The 24352-nt window shown below is 44.0% G+C and overlaps 1 protein-coding gene across 6 annotated transcripts in view; it reads right to left on the reverse strand.

Annotated features, from left to right (window-relative positions):
• Positions 1 to 24352, reverse strand: part of OTUD7A (OTU deubiquitinase 7A) — a 385873-nt gene that overhangs the window by 90327 nt on the left and 271194 nt on the right. The window contains exon 1 of one of the 6 annotated variants that reach the window (XM_030814381.1): positions 2576 to 2597. The exons of the other annotated variants lie outside the window; for them this stretch is intronic. Coding sequence (XP_030670241.1) covers positions 2576 to 2591 — 16 coding nt within the window. The 5' untranslated portion in view covers positions 2592 to 2597. Of the gene's footprint in view, positions 1 to 2575; positions 2598 to 24352 lie in introns of those variants that run through there. 6 annotated transcript variants of the gene reach the window in all.

Genomic DNA, 24352 nt, shown 5'->3' on the forward strand with positions numbered 1-24352 from the left:
GCAGAGGTAGAGATACAAGTGATGAAGAAGAATATCAATATTCTGTCAAAATGAAAATGACACAATCAACAAAAATGGTAGAATTTAGAAAGCAGAATAAATTTGCAATGCCTCAGCTGTTATATATGAGACTGCAAAGATAATGTTTACAGTTGACAGGTCAGGCCAGGTGCAGTGTTTCACACCTGTAATCCCAGTACTTTGGGAGGCCAAAGTGGGCAGATCACTTGAGGTCAGGAGTTTGAGACTAGCCTGGCCAACATGGCAAAACCCTGTCTCTACCAAAAATACAAAAAATTAGCTGGGCATGGTGGGACACGCCTGTAGTCCCAGCTGCTCAGAAGGCTGAGGTACAAGAATTGCTTGAACCTGGAGGTGAAGGTTGCAGTGAGCTGAGATTGCACCACTGCAAGCCAGGCTGGGCGACAGAGCGAGACTCCGTCTCAAAAATAACAACAACAAAAAAACAAAACAAAACTACAGTTGACAGGTCAAATATGTATATGTAAGCATATTTAATAGTAGAAGGACAAACAATAAGAAGAGACAAAAGATATACTATTGGTTAAATTAGATGGTAGAAGAGAGAGGGGAGAATGAAGGAAGAAGATAGAGAAGCTTTTTTTATTGAGGCATATAGGGAATAAACTGATATTGTCTAAAGAAAAAGGGATATAGGATATTACATAAAGGTAAACTTATGTAACCACTAGTTATAAACATAATTATAAGTAGTTATAGTTGTTATACTAGTGGTTAAAAAAGTAACCATTAACATAATTTTTTAAACTATCAGAAAAAATATTCTAAAATAAAAAGCTAAGATAACATAGTGAAAGACATTTAAAATATTTACGCAGAAAAATAGAAACTATGACAGAACTAAAACCAACCGTATCTGTGATAGCAATAAATTTAAGTAGGCTTAATGCAACTATTTAAAGAAAAGGATTTTTACTTTATCTCTAAAAAGAAAGATGAATCATTTGCTGTATATAAGAGATACACCTAGAGCAAAGTGATTTAGAAAGGTCACAACTAAAACAGATAGATAATAGTTTGTCAGGTATACAAGACAAAGACAAAACAACAAAAACAACAAAACTGAGGTTATGATCTTGTATCAAACAAGGTAGAATTCAGGCCAAAAAGCATTAAGATGAGGAAAACCACTTTATAAGGCAAAAGTGTTCAATTAGCAATGAAGAGTATTAATCGTGTTTTTTGTTTTTTGTTTTTTTTTTTGAGACGGAGTCTCCCTCTGTCGCCCAGGCTGGAGTGCAGTGGCACAATCTTGGCTCACTGCAAGCTCCGCCTCCCGGGTTCACGCCATTCTCCTGCCTCAGCCTCTCCGAGTAGCTGAGACTACAGGCGCCCACCACCACGCCCGGCTAATTTTTTTGTATTTTTAGTAGAGAAGGGGTTTCACCGTGGTCTCGATCTCCTGACCTCGTGATCCACCCGCCTCGGCCTCCCAAAGTGCTGGGATTACAAGCGTGAGCCACCGCGTCTGGCCTTAATCATGTTTTTTATTCTTTGTATTTTATGGCGCTTTGACATCTTGGGGCCTTTGTGACCTGGGAGAGGCTGCATCTCCTTGGGCTAGCAAATTCCTAGAGATGACAATCTACTTTTCTGCAAGCCTGCCTTTCACATATAAACCCATTAATCCAAAGCCCAGACCCCTCAACCACAGCCTTCCCTACACTGCAGGCCAATATTCCCCTCCTCTAATCAGCCCAGGGCCAGGTACCAGATAACTCAGGACAGCCCCTCCACCTTGGGCCTGCTGGAATTATTCAGACTAGCCAACCCTCAACCAGCTTAGCCTGCTTGCCGTGCCCTGCCCAATCCTTCCCATGGAAACTGCAATAAAGGCTCTTGCTCTGGTTTTCCTCCTGCTCCCTCTGCCTCCTGACTGTGAAACAGAAACCGATTAAACTCAGGGGGAAAAAGGAGTCAAATGGTTTTAGAAATGAAGTTAAATTATAAGGGAGAAAAGAGAAAATAGACTACAGATAGCATAGTAAGAATGATAAAAATGAAAAATAAGTCAAGTAGCCAACATAAAACAGAAATAAAGAAACAGGGCTTCCCCATGTAGCCCTGTGTGGTGTGTTGTGCACCCTGCTTCCAGGGAATTGTAACAAACTTCTTCCTTTATAACAATAATTTCCATATCTGCATACCTCATTAAAACAAATCCAAAGTACATATGAAAACAGAAGATATAAGAGGGATGAATATCTGCATAGGAAATTAAAAGGCAGAAACTTTATAAAGCGGAAACTACCATGAAACACACCACACTGACACCACAATTACCTAGAGCGTACCATAAACAGCAGGAGTGACTATAACATGGTAACCTAGAGGTCGTAACAACACAGGTTTACTTTTTGCTTGTTCCGCACATCCACCATGGGGTTGACTGAGCTCTGTGACATAGCTTGTCATTCCAGGATTCAGGCTTATAGAGCAGCCACTATATGCCTATGACTGTGGAAGAAGGATAAAAAGCCAGGAGCATCTCCTATCAACAATCAAATACTCTGGTCCAGAGGTGATATCTCACCTCTGTTACAATCCATGGCAAGAACTAGCCACAGGCTCCCATCCAAACACGGGGCCCAGGAACTACATCCTCCCACGTGCCCACAAGCGGGAGTCAGAGAGCTGGACATAGCCCATGAAGAGCATTAGTGCTGAATACACTGGATGTAAAATGAACACACATAAATAAATAGCCTTAATCTGTGAAGAAAAAGATGTTAGAAGACATAATGGAAGAATATTTCATACACAATTGCAACTAAAATGATAAAGTACTGAGGGATATATTTAAAAGAAATGTACACAATGTGAAAAGAAAATAAATCTCAAGACCCCAAAATCACTAAGCCAAAGGGTGTCAGGCAAACCTGCCTCCTCCCATTCTATTCCTAAATAAGATAGCTAAAAAGATAAAAAACACTGCATACCTCCCTCACAATTTGCTCACGAGGAAATTCCTTATGGGCCTCAAGATCTTCCTTTACGGCCTCAGAGCCCTAAAACAGTTCTGTGGCATTTTACCCTGGCAATGTAAATTGATAGCTTATCTCCACAGGTGCAGGATAAAGGACAGACAGAACTCTAAGTCATCTCTCTGCTCACCTGAGACAAATACATATCTGGTTGCTTCCTCTGCCCTATTGTTTATGTAAAAATTCAGATTTACTGAGTCAGACTAAGGCATAAGTGATTATTCCTCTACCTGCCTCTCACATGTAAATTGTGTATTCAGTGAAAGGCTGATCAAAGACCCAAAAGAATGCAAACTTTTGTCTCTTCTCTACCTATGACCTGGAAGCCCCCACTTCAAGTTGTCCCACCTTCCCAGACCAAACAAATGTATGTCTTACACATATTGATTGATGTCTCCTGTCTCCCTAAAGTGCATAAAACCCCACTGTGCCCTGACCACCTTGGGCACATGCACGCAGGATCTCCTGAGGGCTATGTCATGGACCATTGGTCACTCACATCTGGCGCAGAATAAGTATCTTCAAATGTTTTACAGAGCTTGAATCTTTTTGTCAACAACAACATAAATGTGGAAAACTTATAATATTCCTGAAGGGCATAAAGGTTAAACTGTGCACATCGTAAACTGAAAATAAAATCCTAATCCCCACCAACTAACCAAATGAACCCTCTCTGGGCCAAGAGGACCCCAGAGATACCTGAAAAACTGAATTCCTGGACATGGCTGGAAGGGAGGTCAGACACACTTTGTAATACCGCCTTTCTTTTGGAGTTTAGACACAACAGACCAGCATTAACATTAAAATAGAGATCATAAAATAAAGATCACCAAACAGACTGCGTGGCAATGAGATACCAAATTCCAACCTGACTCTGGTAAGCATCACACGACAGATAGCAGACTCTAAAGGAAATCAAATATATTTTACTCCAAAATTTATTTCTTTGACATATTTTAAAATGGCTCTGCAAAGCTATCTTTGTGGGAGAAATTTGCATCTGTAGAGACTCTCCATTAACGCAGCTAGCACTTTCCTGGATCCAGGAAAGATTAACTAAGAGTCTGACACATTGTAAGGTCTGAAACATTTTCGATGTATCCTCTCTGAAGGCTGCTAGCTGGAGGCTTCCCCTACATAACAAGAACCTCGGCTTCCACAATCCCCTTATCTTAACTCAAGTATTTCCTTCTACTGACTTCAAATCTTTAGGCAAAGCTGAACTCTTTCAACCAATTGCCAACTGGAAAATCTCTCTGAATCCACCTATGACCTGTCACCATCCCCACTCCCTGCCTTTCTAAGCATCTTTGAGATGTCCCACCTTTTTAAGCTGAACCAATGTATACCTTACATGTACTGATCCATGTCTTTGCTTGTAACTTCTGTTTCCCTAAAATGTATAAAACAAAACTGTAACCTGATCACCTTGGGCGCTTGTTTTCAGGACCTCTTAAGACTGTTCCCTGGGTCATGGTCATTCGTACTGGCTCAGAAGGGCGACAGAGCGAGACTCTGTCTCAAAAAGAAAATATTTTACAGAATTTGGTTTTTCCATCAACAATACTATGTTCCTAGTTTAGGAGACTTAATGTTGTAATTTATTCCCTTAGCTTATACATTTGATTTGATTCCAGTAAAAAAAAAAAAAAAAAAGAAAAAAGAAAAAAAACCACAGAAACAGGTTTTGCTTTCCTTCCTTGGAATCAGACAAGCTGATTTTAAAGTCACATAAAAAATAAGCAAGAATAACCAGAGAAACTTTGAAAAGTAAGTACAAAGAGGAGGAAGGAGCAATCTGAGACAGTGGCATGAACTCTACTGCCTCAATGACTGGTCCGTGATCAGATTCAACAATGGAACATAATAGTGTAAACCAAAAATAAAATTCGAAGGCCCCCTGACAACCATCTAAATAGGCTCCCTCCTCGGCCAGGGTACCCTAAAATTTAACCTGAAAGACTGGTTCAGGCCAAGGTGGGAAGTAGGGGGTCAGACAGGCCTCATTATGCCCTCCTCCTTTTTGGAATGCAGGAAAAGCCGACCAGCATTTAACATCCAGCATTTTACATTTAAACATCCACATTTAATATTCAGCATTTAAAAAGCCGACCAGCATTTAACATCCACATTTAACACCCAGCATTTAACATCTAACTGGACTTAAGTCTGATAAGAAACATTTAAAATCTATTCTCTCTGAAGCCTGCTACCTGAAGGCTTCATCTGCATAATAAAACTTTGGTCTCAACCTCTTTATCACAACCCAGACATTCCTTTCTATTAATAACTCTTTCAACCAACTGCCAATTAGAAAAATTTTAAATCTACCTATAATCTGGAAGCCCCCACTTTGCACTGTTTCACCTTTCCAGACCAAACCAATGTCCTGTTTTTTTTTTTTTGAGACAGAGTCTCACTTTGTCACCCAGGCTGGAGTGCAGTGGTGCAATTTTGGCTCACTGCAATCTCTGCCTCCAAGGTTCAAGCAATTCTCCTGCCTCAGCCGCCCGAGTAGCTGGGACTACAGGCGCCTGCCACTACGCCCAGCTAATTTTTGTATTTTTAGTAGAGGCGGGGTTTCCCCATGTTGGTCAGGCTGGTCTCAAACTCCTGACCTCAGGTGATCTGCTGTCTTGGCCTCCCAAAGCACTAGAATTACAGCCATGGGCCACTGTGCCTGGTCCCAGTGTACATCTTAAATGTATTTGACTGATGTCTCATGTCTCCCTAAAATGTATAAAACCAAGCTGTGCCCCAACCACCTTGGGCACATGTTATTAGGATCTCCTGAGGCCTGTGTCATGGGCCATGGTCACTCATATTTGGCTCCAAATGTCCTCCAAATATTTTACAGAGTTTGACTCTTTTCGTTAACAATGAAAAAGCCCCAAAGAGAATCAAATACGCACAAAATGTTAAGACAGTTGTTGATTTGGGAAAATGTTTGCAACTCATATCACATACAAGAGGTTTATATCTGAAGAAGGTCAGGTCCTGGAAAAATCTGAGGAAAAAACATGAGGCAGGAAGTTTGTCAGAGGACTGGGCAGAAAAAGCAGCAGGCCCACAGTGCAGGTGCAGTATATTGTAACAAATACTGTAATAAAAAATATTTTTTTCCTTAAGTCAGGAGCTTTCACTTTTTCACGTAAAGGAAGCACATTATGGCTTCTCTTTGTCTTATCCAAATTGCCAGTATCACTGTTCTTGTACTTTGGGGCCACTATTAAGTTAAAGAAGGGTTACTTGAACACAGGCACTATGATGCCAGGATAGCTGATCCGATAACTGAGATGGCCACTTAGAGATGAATGGGTGGGTGACATGTTCAGCCTGGACCCACTGGACAAAGGGATGATTCACATCAGAGTGAGATTTCATCATGCTACTCAGAATGGTGCACAATTTAAAACTTATGATTTCTGGAATTTTCCATTTAGTATTTTCAGATTGTGACTGACCACAGGTAAAACTGAAACCTTTAAAAGTGAAACCATGGATAAGGGGGGCTATTGTATGTATGTACATGTGTGTATGTATATATGTATATATGCACATGTATACACATGCACACACATACAATAGCTCCCCTAATCCAGTTTCAATACATATATACTCTCTCTATATATAGTATATATGTGCACTCATACACACTATATATAGTATGTGTGTGAGTGCATGTGTGCGTATCTGTACCACACAATCCAGTGTTTTGTGTTTTCCATTACTTGGAGCCCAACACATTCCTAAATAATGTAGGGAAAAATACAGAGAACAAACAATGGCAGTGAGAACTATGTGCTACGTAGAAGTAGAGATTCCACCAGGATATCTAGGAAAGAACCACCATAATTTGGGATCCAAGGGGCTCCTTGGGGAAGTGTCATTTTAGTCTGAGATCAAAAAGAAGAGTAAAAGTTGTCTTGGCAAAGAATCCAGGAAGGTGAGCAGGGAGAGGGGTGTTACTGGACAGAAAGTTGCGTTTGGATAAACTTGAAAGTAGAATGAGCAAGTACATTCAAGGTACTGAGGTCGTTAAGTGTGGATGAAGTGGAGGGCAGCAGGAGGAGAGGTCTGGTTAGGATGATGGTAGCAGGGCGGCAGGGAGGATGAGATGCCAGGAGAGAGATGCCCTGCAGGAATTGTACAGCGGGGTTTAGATTTGATCTCAAAGGCAAAGATGAGTCACTGAGGCATTTTCAATAGGGGTGAAACTTGATGAGATTTTTAATTTAGAAAATAAAGTATTTGCATTTAAGAAACATTACTCTGGTCACATAGCAGAGACTGCATTTGCATTTGCACAATACTGGGGCAAAATGCAGTAGGAGGACACCTGTATTAGTCTGTTCTCATGCTGCTAGTAAAGACATACCAAAAGCTGTCTAATTTATAAAGGAAAGAGGTTTAATTGACTCACAGTTACACATGGCTGGGGAGGCCTGACAATCATGGTGGAAGGTGAATGAGGAGTAAAGTCATGTCTTACATGGTGGCAGGCAAGAGCTTGTGCAGGAGAACTCACATTTATATAACCATCAGATCTTGTGAGACTTATTTACTACCATGAGAACCATATGGGGGAATCTGTCCCCATGATTCAACTATCTCTACCTGACCCTGCCCTTGACACATGGGGATTATTACAATTCAAGGTGAGATTTGGGTGAGGACACAGCCAAACCATATCATTCCGCCCCTGGCCCCTCCCAAATTTCATGTCCTCACATTTCAAAAATTATCATCCCTTCCCAACAGTCCCCCAAATTCTTAACTCATTTTAGCATTAACTCAAAACTCCACAGTCCAAAGTCTCGAGGCAAGGCAAGTCCCTTCCACCTATGAGCCTGTAAAATCAACAGCAAGTTGGTTACTTCCTAGATACAATGGGGGTACATGCAATGGGTAAACACTTGGCCAAAAGTTAGGGGCTACAGGCCCCATGCAAGTTCAAAATCCAGCTTGGCAGTCAAATCTTAAAGCTCCAAAATGATCTCCATTGACTCCATGTCTCACATCCAGGTTATGCTGATGCAAGAGATGGGTTCCCATGGTCTTGGGCAGCTCCACCCTGTGGCTTTGCAGGGTACAGCCCTCCTCCTAGTTGCTTTCACAGGCTGGCATTGAGTGCCTACAGCTTTCCCAGGTGCACAGTGCAAGCTGTTGGTGGATCTATCATTTTGGGGTCTGGAGGATGGTGGCCCTCTTCTCACAGCTCCACTGGGCAGTGCCCCAGTAGGGACTCTGTGTGGGGGCTCCCATCCCACATTTCCCTTCTGCACTGCACTAACAGAGGTTCTCCATGAGGGCTCTGCCCCTGCAGTAAACTTTTGCATGGACACCCATGCATTTCCATACATCCTCTGAAACCTAGGTGGAGGTTCCCAAACCTCACTTCTGGACTTCTGTGCACCTGCAGGCTTAACGCCATGTGGAAGCTGCCAAGGCTTGGGACTTGCACCCTCTGAAGCAGTGGCCTGAGCTCTACATTGGCCCTTTTTAGCCATGGCTGGGATTTGAGACTGCACAAAGCGGCAAGGCCCTGGGCCTGGCCCATGAAACCACTTTTTCCTCTTAGGCCTCCAGGCCTCCTGTGATGGGAGGGGTTGCTGTGAAGACCTCTGACATGCCTGGAGACATTTTCCCCATTGTCTTGGCGATTAAAATGTGACGCCTTGTTACTTATGGAAATTTCTGCAGCTGGCTTGAATTTCTCCCCAGAAAAATTTTTTTTTCTTTTCTACTGCATTACCAGACTGCAAATTTTCCAAACTTTTATGTTCTGCTTCCCTTTTCAATATAAGCTCCTATTCCAAACCATATCTTTGTGAATACACAAAACAAAATGCTTTTAAGAGCACCCAAGTTACCTCTTGAATGCTCTGCTACTCAGAAATTTGTTCTGCCAGATGCCCTAAATCATCTCTCTCAAGTTCAAAGTTCCACAAATCTCTAGTGCAGGGGCAAAAAGCTACCAGTCTCTGCTAAAACATAGCAAGTGTCGCCTTTGCTCCAGTTCCCAACAAGTTCTTCATCTCTATCTGAGACCACCTCAGCCTGAACTTTATTGTCCATATAATTATCAGCATTTTGGTCAAAGCCATTCAGCAAGTCTCTAGGAAGTTCCAAACTTTCCCATATTTTCCTGTCTTCTTCTAAGCCCTCCAAACTGTTCTAACCTCTGCCTGTTACCCAGTTCCAAAGTTGCTTCCACATTCTCAGGTATCTTTACAGCAGCACCCCATTCTACCACTACCAATTTACTCTATTAGTCTGTTCTTATGCTGCTAATAAAGACTTACCAGAGACTGGGTAATTTGTAAAGGAAACAGATTTAATTGGCTCACAGTTACACATGGCTGGGGAGGCCTCACAATCATGGTGGAAGGTGAATGAGGTGCAAAGTCAAGTCTTACATGGCAGCAGGCAAGACAGCTCGTGTAGGGGAACTCTCATTTATATAACCATCAGATCTCATGAGACTTTTCACTACCACAAGAACAGTATGGGGAAAACTGCCCCCATGATTCAATTATCTCCACCTGGCCCTGCCCTTGACCCATGGGAATTATTACAATTCAAGGTGAGATTTGGGTGGGAACATAGCAAAACCATATCAATACCATAGCAATATCAATGAGGGATGATGAGGATGAAGAAGTGGAGGGTTTGAGGGGTAATGAGGGCAGAATCTGCAGTGCTTGGTGACCAACTGGAGCGAGAAGGGAGGGAAAAGGAAGTGTTCATGATCTACCTGGCAGGCTGAATTATCGAAAGCCACATCTGGAGTATTACTCAGCATTAAAAAGAAGGAAATTGCATGTACATATGATTTGAGGGATTTCAGTTAAGGATTGTTGAGTGAGAAAAGCAGTATGCTGAAAAGTGTGTTCAACGCAACCCAGTTTGGCAACATAAAGCAACAGTGTCCTTGCCTGGTCCGTGTTGTGCCTTACTGTCCAAGGTCAGTGTCAGTTCTGCACAACCACTGCCTTTCTTTATCCCTGCAGCACTGCAGGAGAGAAGCTTGCAGGACTTTTCCCAGAACTCTATTTCTGGTGTAGTCTAGTGATAGTCTCTAGCAAGAGGCATTCATGCAAGATGGAAGATGAAGCCAGGCCACTTTTCTATGGATGCAGTTGCACAGATGCATGGCAGAGGCAGACATGAGATTTGCTGCAGCTGCCAGGGAAGCTCCTGTGAAGCACCTGCTTTGTAAATCCAGGTCACTGAGAAGGGTAGTGGTGGAGATGCTGATATGGTTTGGCTGTGTCCCCACCCAAATCTCATCTTGAATTGTAGCTCCCATAATTCCCATACGTTGTAGGAAGGAGCCAGTGGGAGATAATTGAATCATGGGGGTGATTTCCCCCATACTGTTCTCATGGTAGTGAATAAGTCTCATGAGATTTGGTGGTTTTATCAGGGGAAGCCCCTTCTGCTTGGTTCTCATTCTCTCTCTTGCCTGCCGCCATGTAAGACGTGGCTTTTGCCTTCCACCATGATTGTGAGGCCTCCCCAGCCACGTGGAACTATGAGTCCATTAAACATCTTTTTCTTTATAAATTACCCAGTCTCAGATATGTCTTTATCAGCAGTGTGAAAATGGACTGTGTGATGCTCCCTGGGACTCATGAGGTGTCTGTGACCTCTAGGGAATCCTGCTGAACCTCCTGTGGTTGGCAACGCTTCTCTGATTTCATGCAGTTGCACTGGTTGTGTAAACCTCTAGTTCCCCTTCCTACTTGGAATACCTAGAACAGCTTCTGTCTCCTTAAGCAAATGTTGATGGATACAGAATTTCACACTGGAAATGGTTCCAGGAAAACAGAGCCCAGAGATGAGATGAGGTCTCTGTCAGTGCAGGCAAATCAACAGCTGGTATAGATTGACAACTCTGATGAAAAGAAAGAGCACAAAGACAGCATGGTGGGCTGACCCTTCATGACTGATCTAGAGAGCAACAGGAACACAAGACAAGCTTTAATTCTCAGCTCCAGGTTAAGCTGTGGAGTCCCAGCTCCCAGTTCCTTTAAGGAACCTCTTAGCTCTTATAGCCATGGAGGTATTGACCCAAACAGCCAGACCTTTCTGACACTGCACACTGATGAATTACACAAGTTTAATTGAAAGCCTTGCTAGATCTCCTAAGAACATGGTATGGCAGTGATCACAAGACTGGGGCTTCAGAGCTGGATGCGATCCTGAGAACACTTAAGTGGTTTTTGACAAACCAGAGGGCCTTGAAATCCAACATCAACATCAACCGACCCGCCCTGGGCTCAACAAAGCAGCCTCTGCTCACTTGACTGAGAGAAGCTTCTCCTTGTCTGAAGACCTGCTAATGACCTTGCCTGAGCAGACAAGTTACAGGGGGATGCCTGCGTCACCTTAAAACCCAGCTTGTTTTGGAATCAGATTCATAACTAGGAAGACAGCCTGGGAGGATATATCATACACATCCAAAGAATTGCAAGATTGTTGCAGAAAGTACATAGGAACATGTCATCAGCAGCAACTAATGCTGAGCTCTTTGGATATGAAAGTCTGGGTGCTTGCTGCAGACAAGGGGTACCCAATAGGTGCAGTGGAAAAAGGTCACAGACACATCAGCCAGAGTCTGCAAGGTGCAGTGTTCAAGATCATGACGGCCTGCCTATTTCCCTCTGGTTTGGTGATTTATCTAGAGGAGTATAGAAATCTTGTGCGCCCTCTCGCTTCCTTGTCATATGCCATAAGACCTATTGATGAGGAGAAATTAAACTCTTAATTCAATCTTTAAGGTATAGTGTATCACAAATGGGTTGTGAGTGAGCTAGATGGCAAATGAACAAAACTCAAGATGGGTTTGGTGACTTAGAGGATGTTGTGCCTCCCCCTGTTGGTGAGATGCATGCACATTTCCAGTGGAATGAAGAAGAGTAAAATTAGCAGGGCACGATGTTATTGCTGTTGCTTGCTGGTTAGATGTGGGCCAAAGGATATGGATGGGTGAGGATTTGACAAAAGGGGTGGATGGTGCTGGAGAGCCTGTGCTCAACCTCTCCCCTCCCTTCATCCTCCTCTGCGTAATTTGGGAACAGCCTGGAATGGCACTTCCCAGAACTGCTTTCCAGACAAGCTCCAGGTTCTCAAATGCAAAACATTCATGCGAGGCTTGGAAGGCAGCAGGAAAAGTCTTCGAACGCTGAGGTTAGCTGCGAGCAGAAACAGACAGCTTCTGGCCCAGCTCCGGGGAATCCCATCCTCAGCAGCCCTGATGGTGACAGTGGCTCTGCCTGTGAGTCGCGCTGCACCCAGGAGAGCACCTGCGGGTGAGCTGCTTCGGTGCTCTGGGGCAGTAGGCTGTGACTGCACAGCGCGTCCCCACCAGCATCCCCAGGGTTGAGCTTGACCTTTGAGTCATGTGTTTCTATCTGTGGCTTCCCTGCCCTTCACTCCTCCACCCTTCCAGCTGGGGCGCAAGCCTCTAAGTGGTGGTCTGAAAATCCTTCTCCCTTGCAACCTCCAGATTCTTATGTGCTTCAGAAAGAGCCCTGGCTGTATTCATACATGTATACATATATGTGTATACATAAAGATGTGTATGTACATAGGTGTCTACAGACCACTATTTGAGCTTGGAGAAAAATATGGAAGAACACATACTAGCTTGCTCACATGGGTTTCCGGGAGTTGTAATGACATGAATAGAGAGAGGAAGGAGGGATTGGGATGAGCCAAGCAACAAAGAAGACTTTTTCTAGAAACAAATGATATATATGATACCATTCGTGCAAAATGACATATGCATGTGAATATAAATGTATACATTAAAATAGAAGAAAGGCAGGTAGGGTCAGGATGGTCCCTCAGCAGGATTTCTAAAGGTGAGGCTACGCTGGTTCACCCTATGGAGAAAGGCTCCTGCCAGTTACAATTACTGTTAACCCTTCCTATTACTCTAGGAGTGAATCCATTTATTCGGTTTCTTTCCTCTAGGACAGAATGACCAAAGAAGGGAAATGCAGGCAGAACATAAAGACTCTGCAGACAGCGCAGATGTGGTGGGTAGGAGGCTTAGCCTCAGCTTTTACAGTCAATTTCTTTAAATGAATTAACCCTGAACTTAAATGGAAGTCTAAATTCCACACATACCTTGTGAATAGCTCGCATACCTATCAATTTACAACATGGCGATGGTGTGTTAGATAGCAAGCCCTAGAAGGACTGAGGGTAAGGTTTTCTGCACAGCAGCCCCCCAGGGCTGTGGGTACCACATGCATTCACTTGGGGGTGGGAGTCAGAAGAGCAGGGAGTGTCAGGGGCCAGGTTCTGGCCACAGCCCTGCTGTGAGCTTGCCTTGTGACTTTGGGCAACTTCTGCCTCTTCTTTGAGTCCCAGTTTTGGCAATGTTAAGGAGAGATGGTTGAGATTCATCTCTAAGGGGCAGTGTAAGTCTGAAGAGTCTGAAAGTTGAAAAATAACACAGGATAGAGGCTTCTGTGGTTATTCAGATGTCCAGCTAGAAACCCCCAGAAGCACGCATGTGGCCATCACCAGGGAAAACCCTAGGCTCCTCTGCCATTACTCCTGTGATTGGCCCACTCTCCTCATTTTCCCCTCATTCCCTGACTCCCACCACTCCCCTTACACCACCCATGTCCCTAGCACTGATGGCCTGTACTTTGCCGACCCCAGGAACACTCAGCGCTAGCCACTCCCTTAGCCATGCTTTTCTTGGCATCTGGGATGCCACATTCCCTTGGCTTGCCCCCTCTCCACTACTGCTCAGCTGGGTCTCCCTTGCTGGGTCCTCCTCCTCCTCCTGGCCTCTGCTTGCTGAAGGGCTCCAGCCCCGGGACCACTGCTCTTCTCCACCTGCATTGCCTGCCAGGGCTGCTCACTGTGAGTGCCATCTAAATACTGATGACTCCTGGAGTTTTGTCCTCAGGCTAACTCTTGACTCGCACATCCAACTCCTGACTCAACACCTCCACTCGGCTATCTAAGAGCATCCCGGGCCTAACACAGCCTAAGCCAAAGATCCATGCATCACGCTTGACTCTGTTCTTACCCTCACACCCGATATCAGCAAGTCCTTGCAGCTTCACCTTAAAATATGCATTCTTGATCTAATCATAATCAAAATCTCTACCACTGCCACCCTAGGTTGGCTGCATCTCTTGCTTGGATGATTGCCAGAGGCTCCTGGTTCCTCTCCTTACTTCTACCCTGGTGTGCCCTGTCACCTGTTCTCCACAGGATGGCCAGAGTGGCCCTTTGAAAATGTAAATCTTGGCCGGGCGTGGTGGCTCACGCCTGCAATCCCAGCACTCTGGGAGGCTGAGGCAGGTGGATCACAAGGTCAGGAGTTCAAGACCAGCCTGGCCAAGATGGTGAAACCCCGTCTCTACTAAAAAAAAAAAAATACAAAAATTAGCCGGGTGTGGTGGCAGGCATCTGTAATCCCAGCTACTCGGAAGGCTGAGGCAGGAGAATTGCTTGAACCCAGCGGGAGAGGTTGCAGCCCACTCAGCCAGCAGGGGCAGGGGAAGTCCCTCACAGCCGAGACTGCTTTTCCAGGGACTATGGCAGCCTGGAGGGCAGGGATTGCTATTCAGACGGGAGGAGGGCCTCTTCCTCTTGGCTTCACTGCAGACTCTTCTCAAACTTCACCTCCTCAGGCAGGCTATGATGGGCCAGCCTAGAAGGGCACATGTCACACTTTCTGTTGTTCCACTGTGGGGTGCGTGACATGGCCACATTGAAGTGCAAGGGAGACTGGGACATGAAGCCTCGTAGCCTGCTTCGGCAGAAGGAAGGATGGGTTTTGGAAACAGTTAGTTGCTTCTACCTCAAACATTTGAAAAAGATGTATACCACAAATCCTGTGTTTGTACACGTATACATACACACATATTACATCTACACACACGTGTGTATATGGATATGTGTATGGAGAACTGAAAGAAGAGATATCAAAATATCCTTGGGATTCTCTTTAAAGAGTAGGATCAGGAGTGACTTTTACTTTCTCATTTTGTTTTTCTGGTTTTTTTTTTTTTTTTGAGACAGGGTCTCACTCTGTCACACAGGCTGGAGTGTAGTGACATGATCTTGGCTCACTGCAACTTCTGCCTCTCAGGTTCAAGCAATCCTCCCACCTTAGCTTCCTGAGTAGCTGGGACTACAGGTGCTCCACTGCCCTGGGCTTTTTTTTTTTTTTTTTTTTTTTGTAGAGACGGGGTTTTGCCATGTTACCTGGGCTAGTCTCCAACTCCTGGGCTCAAGAGATCTGCCTACCTCGGCCTCCCAAAATACTGGGATTACAGGTGTGAGCTACCATGCCCACCTGTATTTTCTCATTTTGTTTGCATTTTTTCAATGAATTTATACTAATATCCTCAGGGCCTCAGTTTACCTAAATGCCTGGTGGATGTGATCGTTTGGGTAACTAACTGGCTCCTTTTGGTTATTTTTGATGAATATGCAGACATCCAAAAGCTAAAATAAATTGTGTACTCATCTATTTCAAACAATTGGCTAAATAATGTAGAAAAGTAAATCATTCAGTTTTAGTATTGAATGATAACTATTTTGTGTTGCTCTGCAAGATTAGTATTGAAACTATCAATCTCATAGTAATGTAAAATATAATTAGTATATTTTATGATAAAAGGATAATACTTTTGGGAAAAAAAACTTTTCAATTTGGTTATATATATATCAACTGAGTGAAAGAAGAGCAAGTTATAATTATACACACACATATATACACACACCATCATGTGCTATATGACAGTTCCATCAATGACAGACCACATATACAATGGTATTCTCACAAGAGTATAGTGGAGCTGAAAAATTCCTATTACCTAGTGACATCACAGCTTTTGTAACTTCATAGTGCAACACATTACCTTTTCTATGTTTAGATATACAAACACTCACCACTGTGTTACAATTGCCTATAGTTTTGTAGCTTAGGATCAATAGGTTATAGCCTAGAGCCTAGGTATGTAGTAGGCTATGCCATCTACTTTGTGTAAGTGAACTCTAATGTTTGTGCAGTGATGAAATCACCAATCACGTGTCTCATAAGGCATAAGGTATTTCTGTCATTCAGTGATGAATGACTATATACATGTGTGTTTATTATCGTATATGTGTGTATGTATATAGTATGTGTACAGTGTAATTTGCTGTATGTGTATACACACATATACAATAATAAATTAAACACACATATATCATCATTCATCACTTAATGATGGAAATACCTTACACACACACACATACATACGCAGTAGGCATTAACTCATTGTTGATTTATTCCACAGATGAAATTATCTTATTGTTGTATGAATAGATAAAAGAATATGTACTTACGGCCTGAGAAATTCTACTTTTGGGTTTCACACACTCCAGATCTTATAAACAAAGTGTATTCTTAAGTATTTCCAGATGCCTGGGTTCTCTGTACTCAGAATACAATTAATCTAAACAATGATGCAAATATACGGTAAAAGCATTTTCATGGCAGCTGAAGAAATAGCTAAACTGAACAGCCTATAGCTACAGAAAAGGAAGTGCTCCATGCTGTGCCTTAGGGAAGGCTGGCTGGCTCATGGCCATGGAGTCACTGAGCATACCCCCACAAGGCTCCCAGTACGTGCAGGCATCCCTGGGTGCTGATGGCATGGATATGAATAAAGATGCGTATGTGCTTCTTAAGAGGCTGACAGAGTAAGAGGTAAGACAGACATGGGAACAACTGTCATGGACTGGGATGACTGAGAGGTATTGCAGAGGAGCCAGGGGGTCTGCACAAGGGCTGACACACCCTGCTATTTGTGAGTGAGGAGTGGAAGCTTCCCGGGAGAGGAAGAGGGAGGGCAGTATGGGGCATAGAACATAGAAAGGCTCAGAGGCTTGCAAAACCACCATCTACATAGAGGTGTTGGGGGTTTGAGAGATTTGGTGGCTTAACAAGGAAAAGAGATGAGACCACAAGCAGGCAGCGGCATGCACAAGCTTTACTGGGCAAGTATGGAGTAGTCTGCAGCGGATACGTGGGGAAGGGGCACATCCTCAGAGCAGGAGCTTACCTAGACAAGACATTTGCTCAGACATTACTCGAGGTGTGTCTGTGAGGATATTTCTGGATGAGATGAACATTTAATTTTGATTTGTAAACTGGGCAATGCACATTGCCCTCCCCAACATGGATGGGCCTCATCTAATCCACTGAAGGCCTGAGTAGAACAAAAGGCTAAATAAGAGGAAACTCACTCTGTCTGCCTGACTGTCATCGAGCTGGCCTTGGACTCAGCTGGAACTTACACCCTCAGCTCTCCCAGTTCCCCAGCATGCTGACTGCAGGTCATGAGACTTCTCAGCCTCCATAACCTCATGGGTCAATTCCTTATAATAGGTCTGTCTCTCTCCCCCACTCTCTCTGTAATATACACGTACATGCACACTCACACACAGATACAAACATGTATGGATATGTGTGCATATTGCACACTCATGTGCCACTTAACAATGGAAATACCTACTGAGAAATGCATCACTAGGCGATTTCATCATTGTGCAAACATCACCAAGGCACTTACACAAACCTAGATGGCATAGCCTGCTACACACCTAGGCTCTGTGTACAGCCTACCGCTCCCAGGCTACAAACCTGCACAGCATGTAACTGTACTGAATACTGTAGGCAACTGTAACACAATGGTAAGTATTTGTGCATCTAAACATGTCTAAAAATAAAAAAGTAGAGTAAAAATATGGTATAAAAAATAAAAAATGGTACACCTGCATAGGGCACTTACCATGAATGGAGCTTACAGGACTGGGAGTTACTCTGGATGAGTCAGTGAGTGAGTGGTGAGTGAATGTGAAGGCCAGGACATTACTGTACACTACTGTAGATTTTAGAAACACTGTACACTGAGGCTATACTAATTTAATTTTTTCTTTCTCAACAATAAATTAAACTTAGCTTACTATAACTTTATTTTATAAATTTTTAAAACTTTTTGACTCTTGTATTACAAAGTGTTACTAACACTTAGACTAAAATACAAACATATGCACAACAGCATAAAAATATTTTCTTTCTTTATATCCATATTCTAAATCTTTTTTTTAAAAAAAATTAAACATTTTTTCTTAGCCTAGGCCCACACAGGGTCAGGATCATCCGTATCACTGTCTCCACCTCCACATCCTGTCCCACTGGTAGGTCTTCAGGGGCAGTGACATGCATGGAGCTGTCATCTCTTATGATAACAATGTCTTCTTCTGGAACACTTCCTGAAGGACCTGCCTGAGGCCATTTTACATTAACTTTAAAAAAATATATAAGTAGGGCCGCGCGGTGGCTCACGCCTGTAATCCCAGCATTTTGGGAGGCTGAGGCAGGTGGACCACGAGGTCAGGAGATCGAGACCATCCTGGCTAACACAGTGAAACCCCATCTCTACTAAAAATACAAACAATTAGCCGTGCTTGGTGGCGAGCACCTGTAGTCCCAGCTACTTGGAAGGCTGAGGCAGGAGAATGGCATGAACCCAGGAGGTAGAGCTTGCAGTGAGCCGAGATCGTGCCACTGCACTCCAGCCTGGGTAACAGAGCAAGGCTCTGTCTCAAAAAAAAAAAAAAAAAAATATATATATATATATAGAGAGAGAGAGAGAGAGATAGATGATAGATAGAAGACATACACTCTAAAATGATGATTAAAAGTATAGTAGCATAGTAAATAGATAAACCCATTACACAGTCATTTGTTATCAAGTATTATGTACTGTACGTAGTTGTATGTGCTAGACTTTTATACAAATGGCAGCACAGTAGATTTATTTGCAGCATCCCTGCAAATACGTGACAGCTATAATGTCATTCTGTGATAGGAATTTTTCAGCTCCACTGTAATCTTATGGGACCACCATGGAATATGCAGTCCATCATTGACTTAAAAGTCATCATGTGGCACATGACTGCACACAGGACCTACATCTCCTATTGGTTCTGTTTCACCAGAGAGCCTAGACTGAGACACATGTCCAGGTGATGTCACTCAGAAGCGGGGTCTTGGGGTCAGAGCTCTGAGGGCAGCAGCGGCTCACGGCTTTATAGGCGCAAGGCTCTATCTTACCAGTGGGCAGTGGATGCTGGGGAGGTTTCATGCTGGATGCAAAGCTGGCAGGCTCTCCGTGGCAAAAACTCTGCTTGTAATTGGCCTATGTTTTAAAAAACTGGATATGTAAAAACTTGAGTTTGGGGTGGGCAGACTTTCAGCAAATGGGTCTGCAGTGAATGGGTCCAACAGCCTAGGGGCCAGGACATGGAGGCCACCTCTGGCTCATGTATACAACAGGAGGTCAGCGGGGCTGGGCTGTAGGGCGGGACCAGAGAGGACCAAAATGATAGTCCAGCGGGGGGTACTTCTAGAAAATACATAATTTCATTTCAAAGTGTCAAATGAATTTTTAAAAAACATATAACTTGATTTTAAAGATAAATAAATGAATTCAGTGGCTATATTCATTTCTACTCAGCCCCACTCTCTGCCATTCCCCCTGATGTGTAAGCGACACTGTTTCTACTATTGCCTCAGTGCAGGTGGGAACCTGTTGGAATAAAACGTCATGCTGCAGAAAGCCAGAGTTAACTTGCAAGTCAATCTTCTCACTGAGCCCAATCATCATCTTTCTATAGACAGCCTACAAAGCTACTTACTGAAATCAGCAACACCGTTAACTTCATTCACCAAAGTAAGGTCTCCTGGCCTTTAACCTTAAAATGGTTCTTAAAAAGGAATCGAAATACTGATTTTCATAAAAATATCAAGGACAGTAAAGCCAACTATCAAAATGAATTCAGTCTTGAAAATGAAAGTATGCTTTGCTGAGAGTGACAGCAGCCTTCTCATGTGGGATTTACCAGGCACTCTGCACCCTGGTTCTGAGATCTGCACAGTACTTAAGAAAGAAATCCATTCCTTTCAGTTAAATCGTTTCAGTTAAAAATTCCCGAGGCACCTTTTTAAAACTGAAATAAAACTAAATCCCAAAGATATGAGAAATAAATCACTTCATGTCTCTTGAGTGTTTTCCAATCTGGCTTCCAGGAGGAGCTTAATTTGTCACTTCTAAAGAAAGCTTTCTAGCTCTTTCCATCTTATTTTACCAGGAAGTCCACTCGCTTCCTTCCCACAGTGTCTGTGTACCCCAGGGTTAGCAGTGGAGCCTGCTGCAAGCCACCAGGGTCCAGGCCTCACACCCTGGCCAGGTCATCAAGCCCAGAGCACAGTTAGAGAGCTGGTGTGGGTGGCCAACCAGCCCACACAAATGACAGAAAAAGGCTGCTTGTCCTCAGAAATTTCCTGCTTGTTCAGATTCAATGAAATCCTGCTGGATCTCTATGTCTACAAAATAATGAGCCCCCATTCATGGAGGGATCAGAATTTGGGCGAGCAGTGCCTGCCCCGCTCTTCCCAGGTTGCCTGGTGGAGAAGGCAGGGTACCCAGGAGAAGCAGATGAGGGTAGTGACAGGGATGGGTGCAGGTGCAGAACCCACTGTGCTGTGTGAGCCTGAGGGCTGGGAGGCCCTGTCCACCCAGGAGCACTTGTCTTCCCAGGAGACTGCATCCCTCAGTGACCTGCATGCATCAGGGGAACTGTGTCCACCCAGGAACCGTGTTCAAGCATTCATCAGAGATTCAGGGGGCACGTACTGTGTGCTGTTTTAATACTCAGGCACCAAATAGTTCCCTAACAAGATGACTTCAGAACAGACATCTGAAGAAATGAGGAAGGGAGTGATGTGGCTATTTGGAGGGCAGCATTCTTGGTCATTACAATAGCACGGTCAAACTGTGCCCTGGGCCTGTGTGGCTGTACAGTCTATCGATGAGTGGGACAGGGAAGCCTGTGCCTGGAGGGTGCAGGATGGGGCCATGGTAAGGACGCAAGATTTTACCTTGGGAGAGACCAGACCACTGGCAGATTCTTAGCTGCAGAAATGTTCTCACAGTTTTTCATTTAATTAAAAGTTTTAAAATCTGTCTTTTTGTGCTTGGCTTGTTTCACTTAACACAATTACCTCCAGTTCCACACATGTTGCTGCAAATGACAGGGTTTTATTCTCTTTTATGGCTGGATAATTTGTACATGGTAGAATGAGTGCCCAGAGCTGTGCCCAGCTGGGTGAACTTCTTCAAGTGTGCACATCCATGTAACCACTAGCATGATCAAGTAGATCATGGCTACGTCAAGCTCATCATATCAGATGGCCCCATGCCCCTCCCAGCCAATCCCTCTGGCATCATTTCCTACAAAGTATCACACACATAGTAGCTTAAAACAGTGCAGATTTACTATCTCACAGTTTTGTAGGCCGGATGTCCAGTAGGCTCAGCTGGCTTCTCTGCTCTGAGTCTTACAAGGCAGAAGAGGTGTCAGCAGGGCCGCAGGCCCTCCTGGAGGCTTGAAAGAGAATTGGCTTCCGGCCTCATTCAGGTGTGCCAGGACCCTGTTCCAGGTGGCTGGCTGTAGCACTGAGTCTCTGTTTCCTTGCAGGCTGTCAGCTGGAGGTCACTGTCAGTGTCCAGACGCCACCTATGTTCCTTGGCTCGTGGCCCCTTTCTCCATCCCCAAGCCAGCAATGACTGATGGAGTCCCCTTCATACTTCAAGTCTCGGTGACCTCTTCTTCCTCTTCTCTCAGGGCCCCTCTGTCTTCCTCTTTTGCTTCTAAAAGCCCTTGATAATATCTTGGGCCCACCTAGATAATCCAGGATAATCTATTTTAAAGTCACCTGATTAGCGACCTGAATTCCATCTGCAAAGTCCCTTCGCAGTGGTACCCAGAGCAGTGTTTGGCTGAATGTCAGGGAACAGGAATCTTGAGGGACATCTGTAGAATCTTGTCTTCTACACGGCCCCTGTGCTCTTGAGCTCCATATAAATGGAATCATGCAATAAGTGTCTTCCATGTCTCTCCTGGTGTGCTCAGAATAAGGTCTCTAGTTACATCTGTGTTGCAGCGTGCATCAGTAGTTTGCTCCTTTTAACCATTGAATACTATCTACTGTGTGGATGTGCTGCAGTGAATTCATCCATTCACTTGCTGAGGGATATGCACATTACTTCTAGGTTTGTGTGATTATAAGTAAAGCTGCTATGAACATTCCAATAAGTCTTTTTGTGGACATATGTTTTCATTTTTCTTTAGTTAATATCCAAGAGTAGAACTGCTGGGTTAAGGGCTTAAATGTATTTTTAATTTTGTGAGAAACCACCAAACTGTTTCCCAAAGTGGTTTTATTATTTTGCCTTTGTAACACTGGAAAGTTCCATTTTTCCACATCATTCTAATACTTCGTATTGTCAGCATTCTTAATTTTTTTTTGTTTTGGTGGGTGTGCAGTGATATCTCATTGTGGTTCTAATTTCTATTTGCCTGATGACTAATATGAAAATTTTCTCATGTGCTTACTGTTATTTCATGTATCTTCTTTTTTTCTGTTTTTAAGTCTTTTGCTCACTTTTCTATTGTTTGTATTTTTATAATTAATTTGTGGTTGTAATCTATTCATTCTAGATACAAGTGCTCTATCAGATACATGTTTTATGAATATTACTTCCCAGTTTGTGGCTTATCTATTTATTTTATTTTATTTATTAAGACATGGTTTTGCTCTATTGCCCAGGCTGGAGTGCAATGGCATGATCTTAGCTCACTGAAACCTCTGCTTCCCGGGCTCAAGTAATCCTCCTGCCTCAGCCTCCCAAGTAGCTGGGACCACAGGTGCATGCTATCATATCTGGCTAGTTTTTTTCTTTTTTTTGTAGAGACAGAGTTTTGCCATGTTGCCCAGGCTGGTCTTGAATTCCTGAGCTCAAGTAATCTGCCAGCCTTGGCCTCTGAAAGTGCTGGGATTACAGATGTGAGCCACTGTGCCCAGCCTATTTATTTTAAGTGTCTTTTGATGAACCAAAATTTTTCATTTTGGTGAAATTCAATTCATCATTTGTCTTCCTTTTCATAGTCCTTTTTTGGCCTCTCTAAAACATGTTTGCCAACTCCAAGTTCATGAAGATTTTCCCTCCATGCCTTCTTCTAGAAGCTTTTTAGGTTTTGTTTTTACATTTAGGCCTAACCTGCCTTGAAGTAATTTTGTATGCATGGTAGGAGGCAGAACGTCAAGGCCCTCCTTTTTTTTTTTTAACATACAATTTTACAGTTGTTTCAGCACCTTTGTGAAAAGACTTTCCTTTCTTTCCCTTGCCCTTGGTGCAGGCCTCTCTCTGGACTCCATCCTGTTCTGGGATACACGGTCTCTGTGTATGCTCACATTACCCAATCACTTTGGCTGGAAGTCAGGCCCTGCAAACCCCCCAGCTCTCTTCTGGAGGACTGTCCTCCCCTAGGTCCTCAGAGATTCAATGCAACCCCAATCAGCTTCCAGCAGTACCCCACCCTGCCCAGCCCTTCTTGTTTTTGGAGAAACTGAATGACTTCTATTTTATATTTGGCTCTGGCTGCTGTCTGAAAAGTAGAAGCAGTGGGCAAGGCAAGGGGCATAGAGCCTGGGCTGTGGACCCCCATAGAGGGGCTGCTGGGCTTCTGAGGGGAGCCAGCAGGATTTCTGATGACCAGCTGTGGGTGTGAGTAAAAGCAGTGGAAACTTTCGAGTTTTCAGACAGGAAGAGCAGCGTGTTTCCAGTCCCCTGTGGCCAGGGCTGAGATGGGCTGAGTGGACCCGGAGGTTTATGTGATGGCCAAGGGAGCCTGGTCCGGGAGAGCCTGGGAGCTCTGTGGTGGTGATGCTGCCCCTAGGTTAGGGGAGGCTCAGGCTGTCTCCTTGCAGTCAGCCAGGAAGTTCCACCTATTTGACATGTGGGCACGCCCCAAGATTTCAGTTGAAAACTATATTCAGATTGATGGCAAGACGGCTGAATAAGAACAACTCCAGTGTGCAGTTCCCAGTGAGATCGACACAGAAGGCAGGTGATTTCTGCATTTCCAACTGAAGTACAGGTTCAACTCATTGGGACACGTTGGACAGTGGGCGCAGCCCACAGAGGGTGAGCCGAAGCAGGGCGGGGTGTTGCCTCACCCAGGAAGTACAAGGGGTCAGGGAATTCTCTCCCCTACCCAAGGGAAGCCGTGAGGGACTGAGCCTGAGGAACCATGCACACTCTGGCCCAGACACTGCACTTTTCCCATGGTCTGTGCAACCTGCAGACCCGGAGATTCCTTCCAGTGCCTACGTCACCAGGGCCCTGGGTTTCAAGCACAAAACTGGGTGGCCATTCAGGCAGATA

This window comes from Nomascus leucogenys, chromosome 6, assembly GCF_006542625.1.
Source record: "Nomascus leucogenys isolate Asia chromosome 6, Asia_NLE_v1, whole genome shotgun sequence".
NCBI classification, from domain to species: Eukaryota; Metazoa; Chordata; class Mammalia; order Primates; family Hylobatidae; genus Nomascus; species Nomascus leucogenys.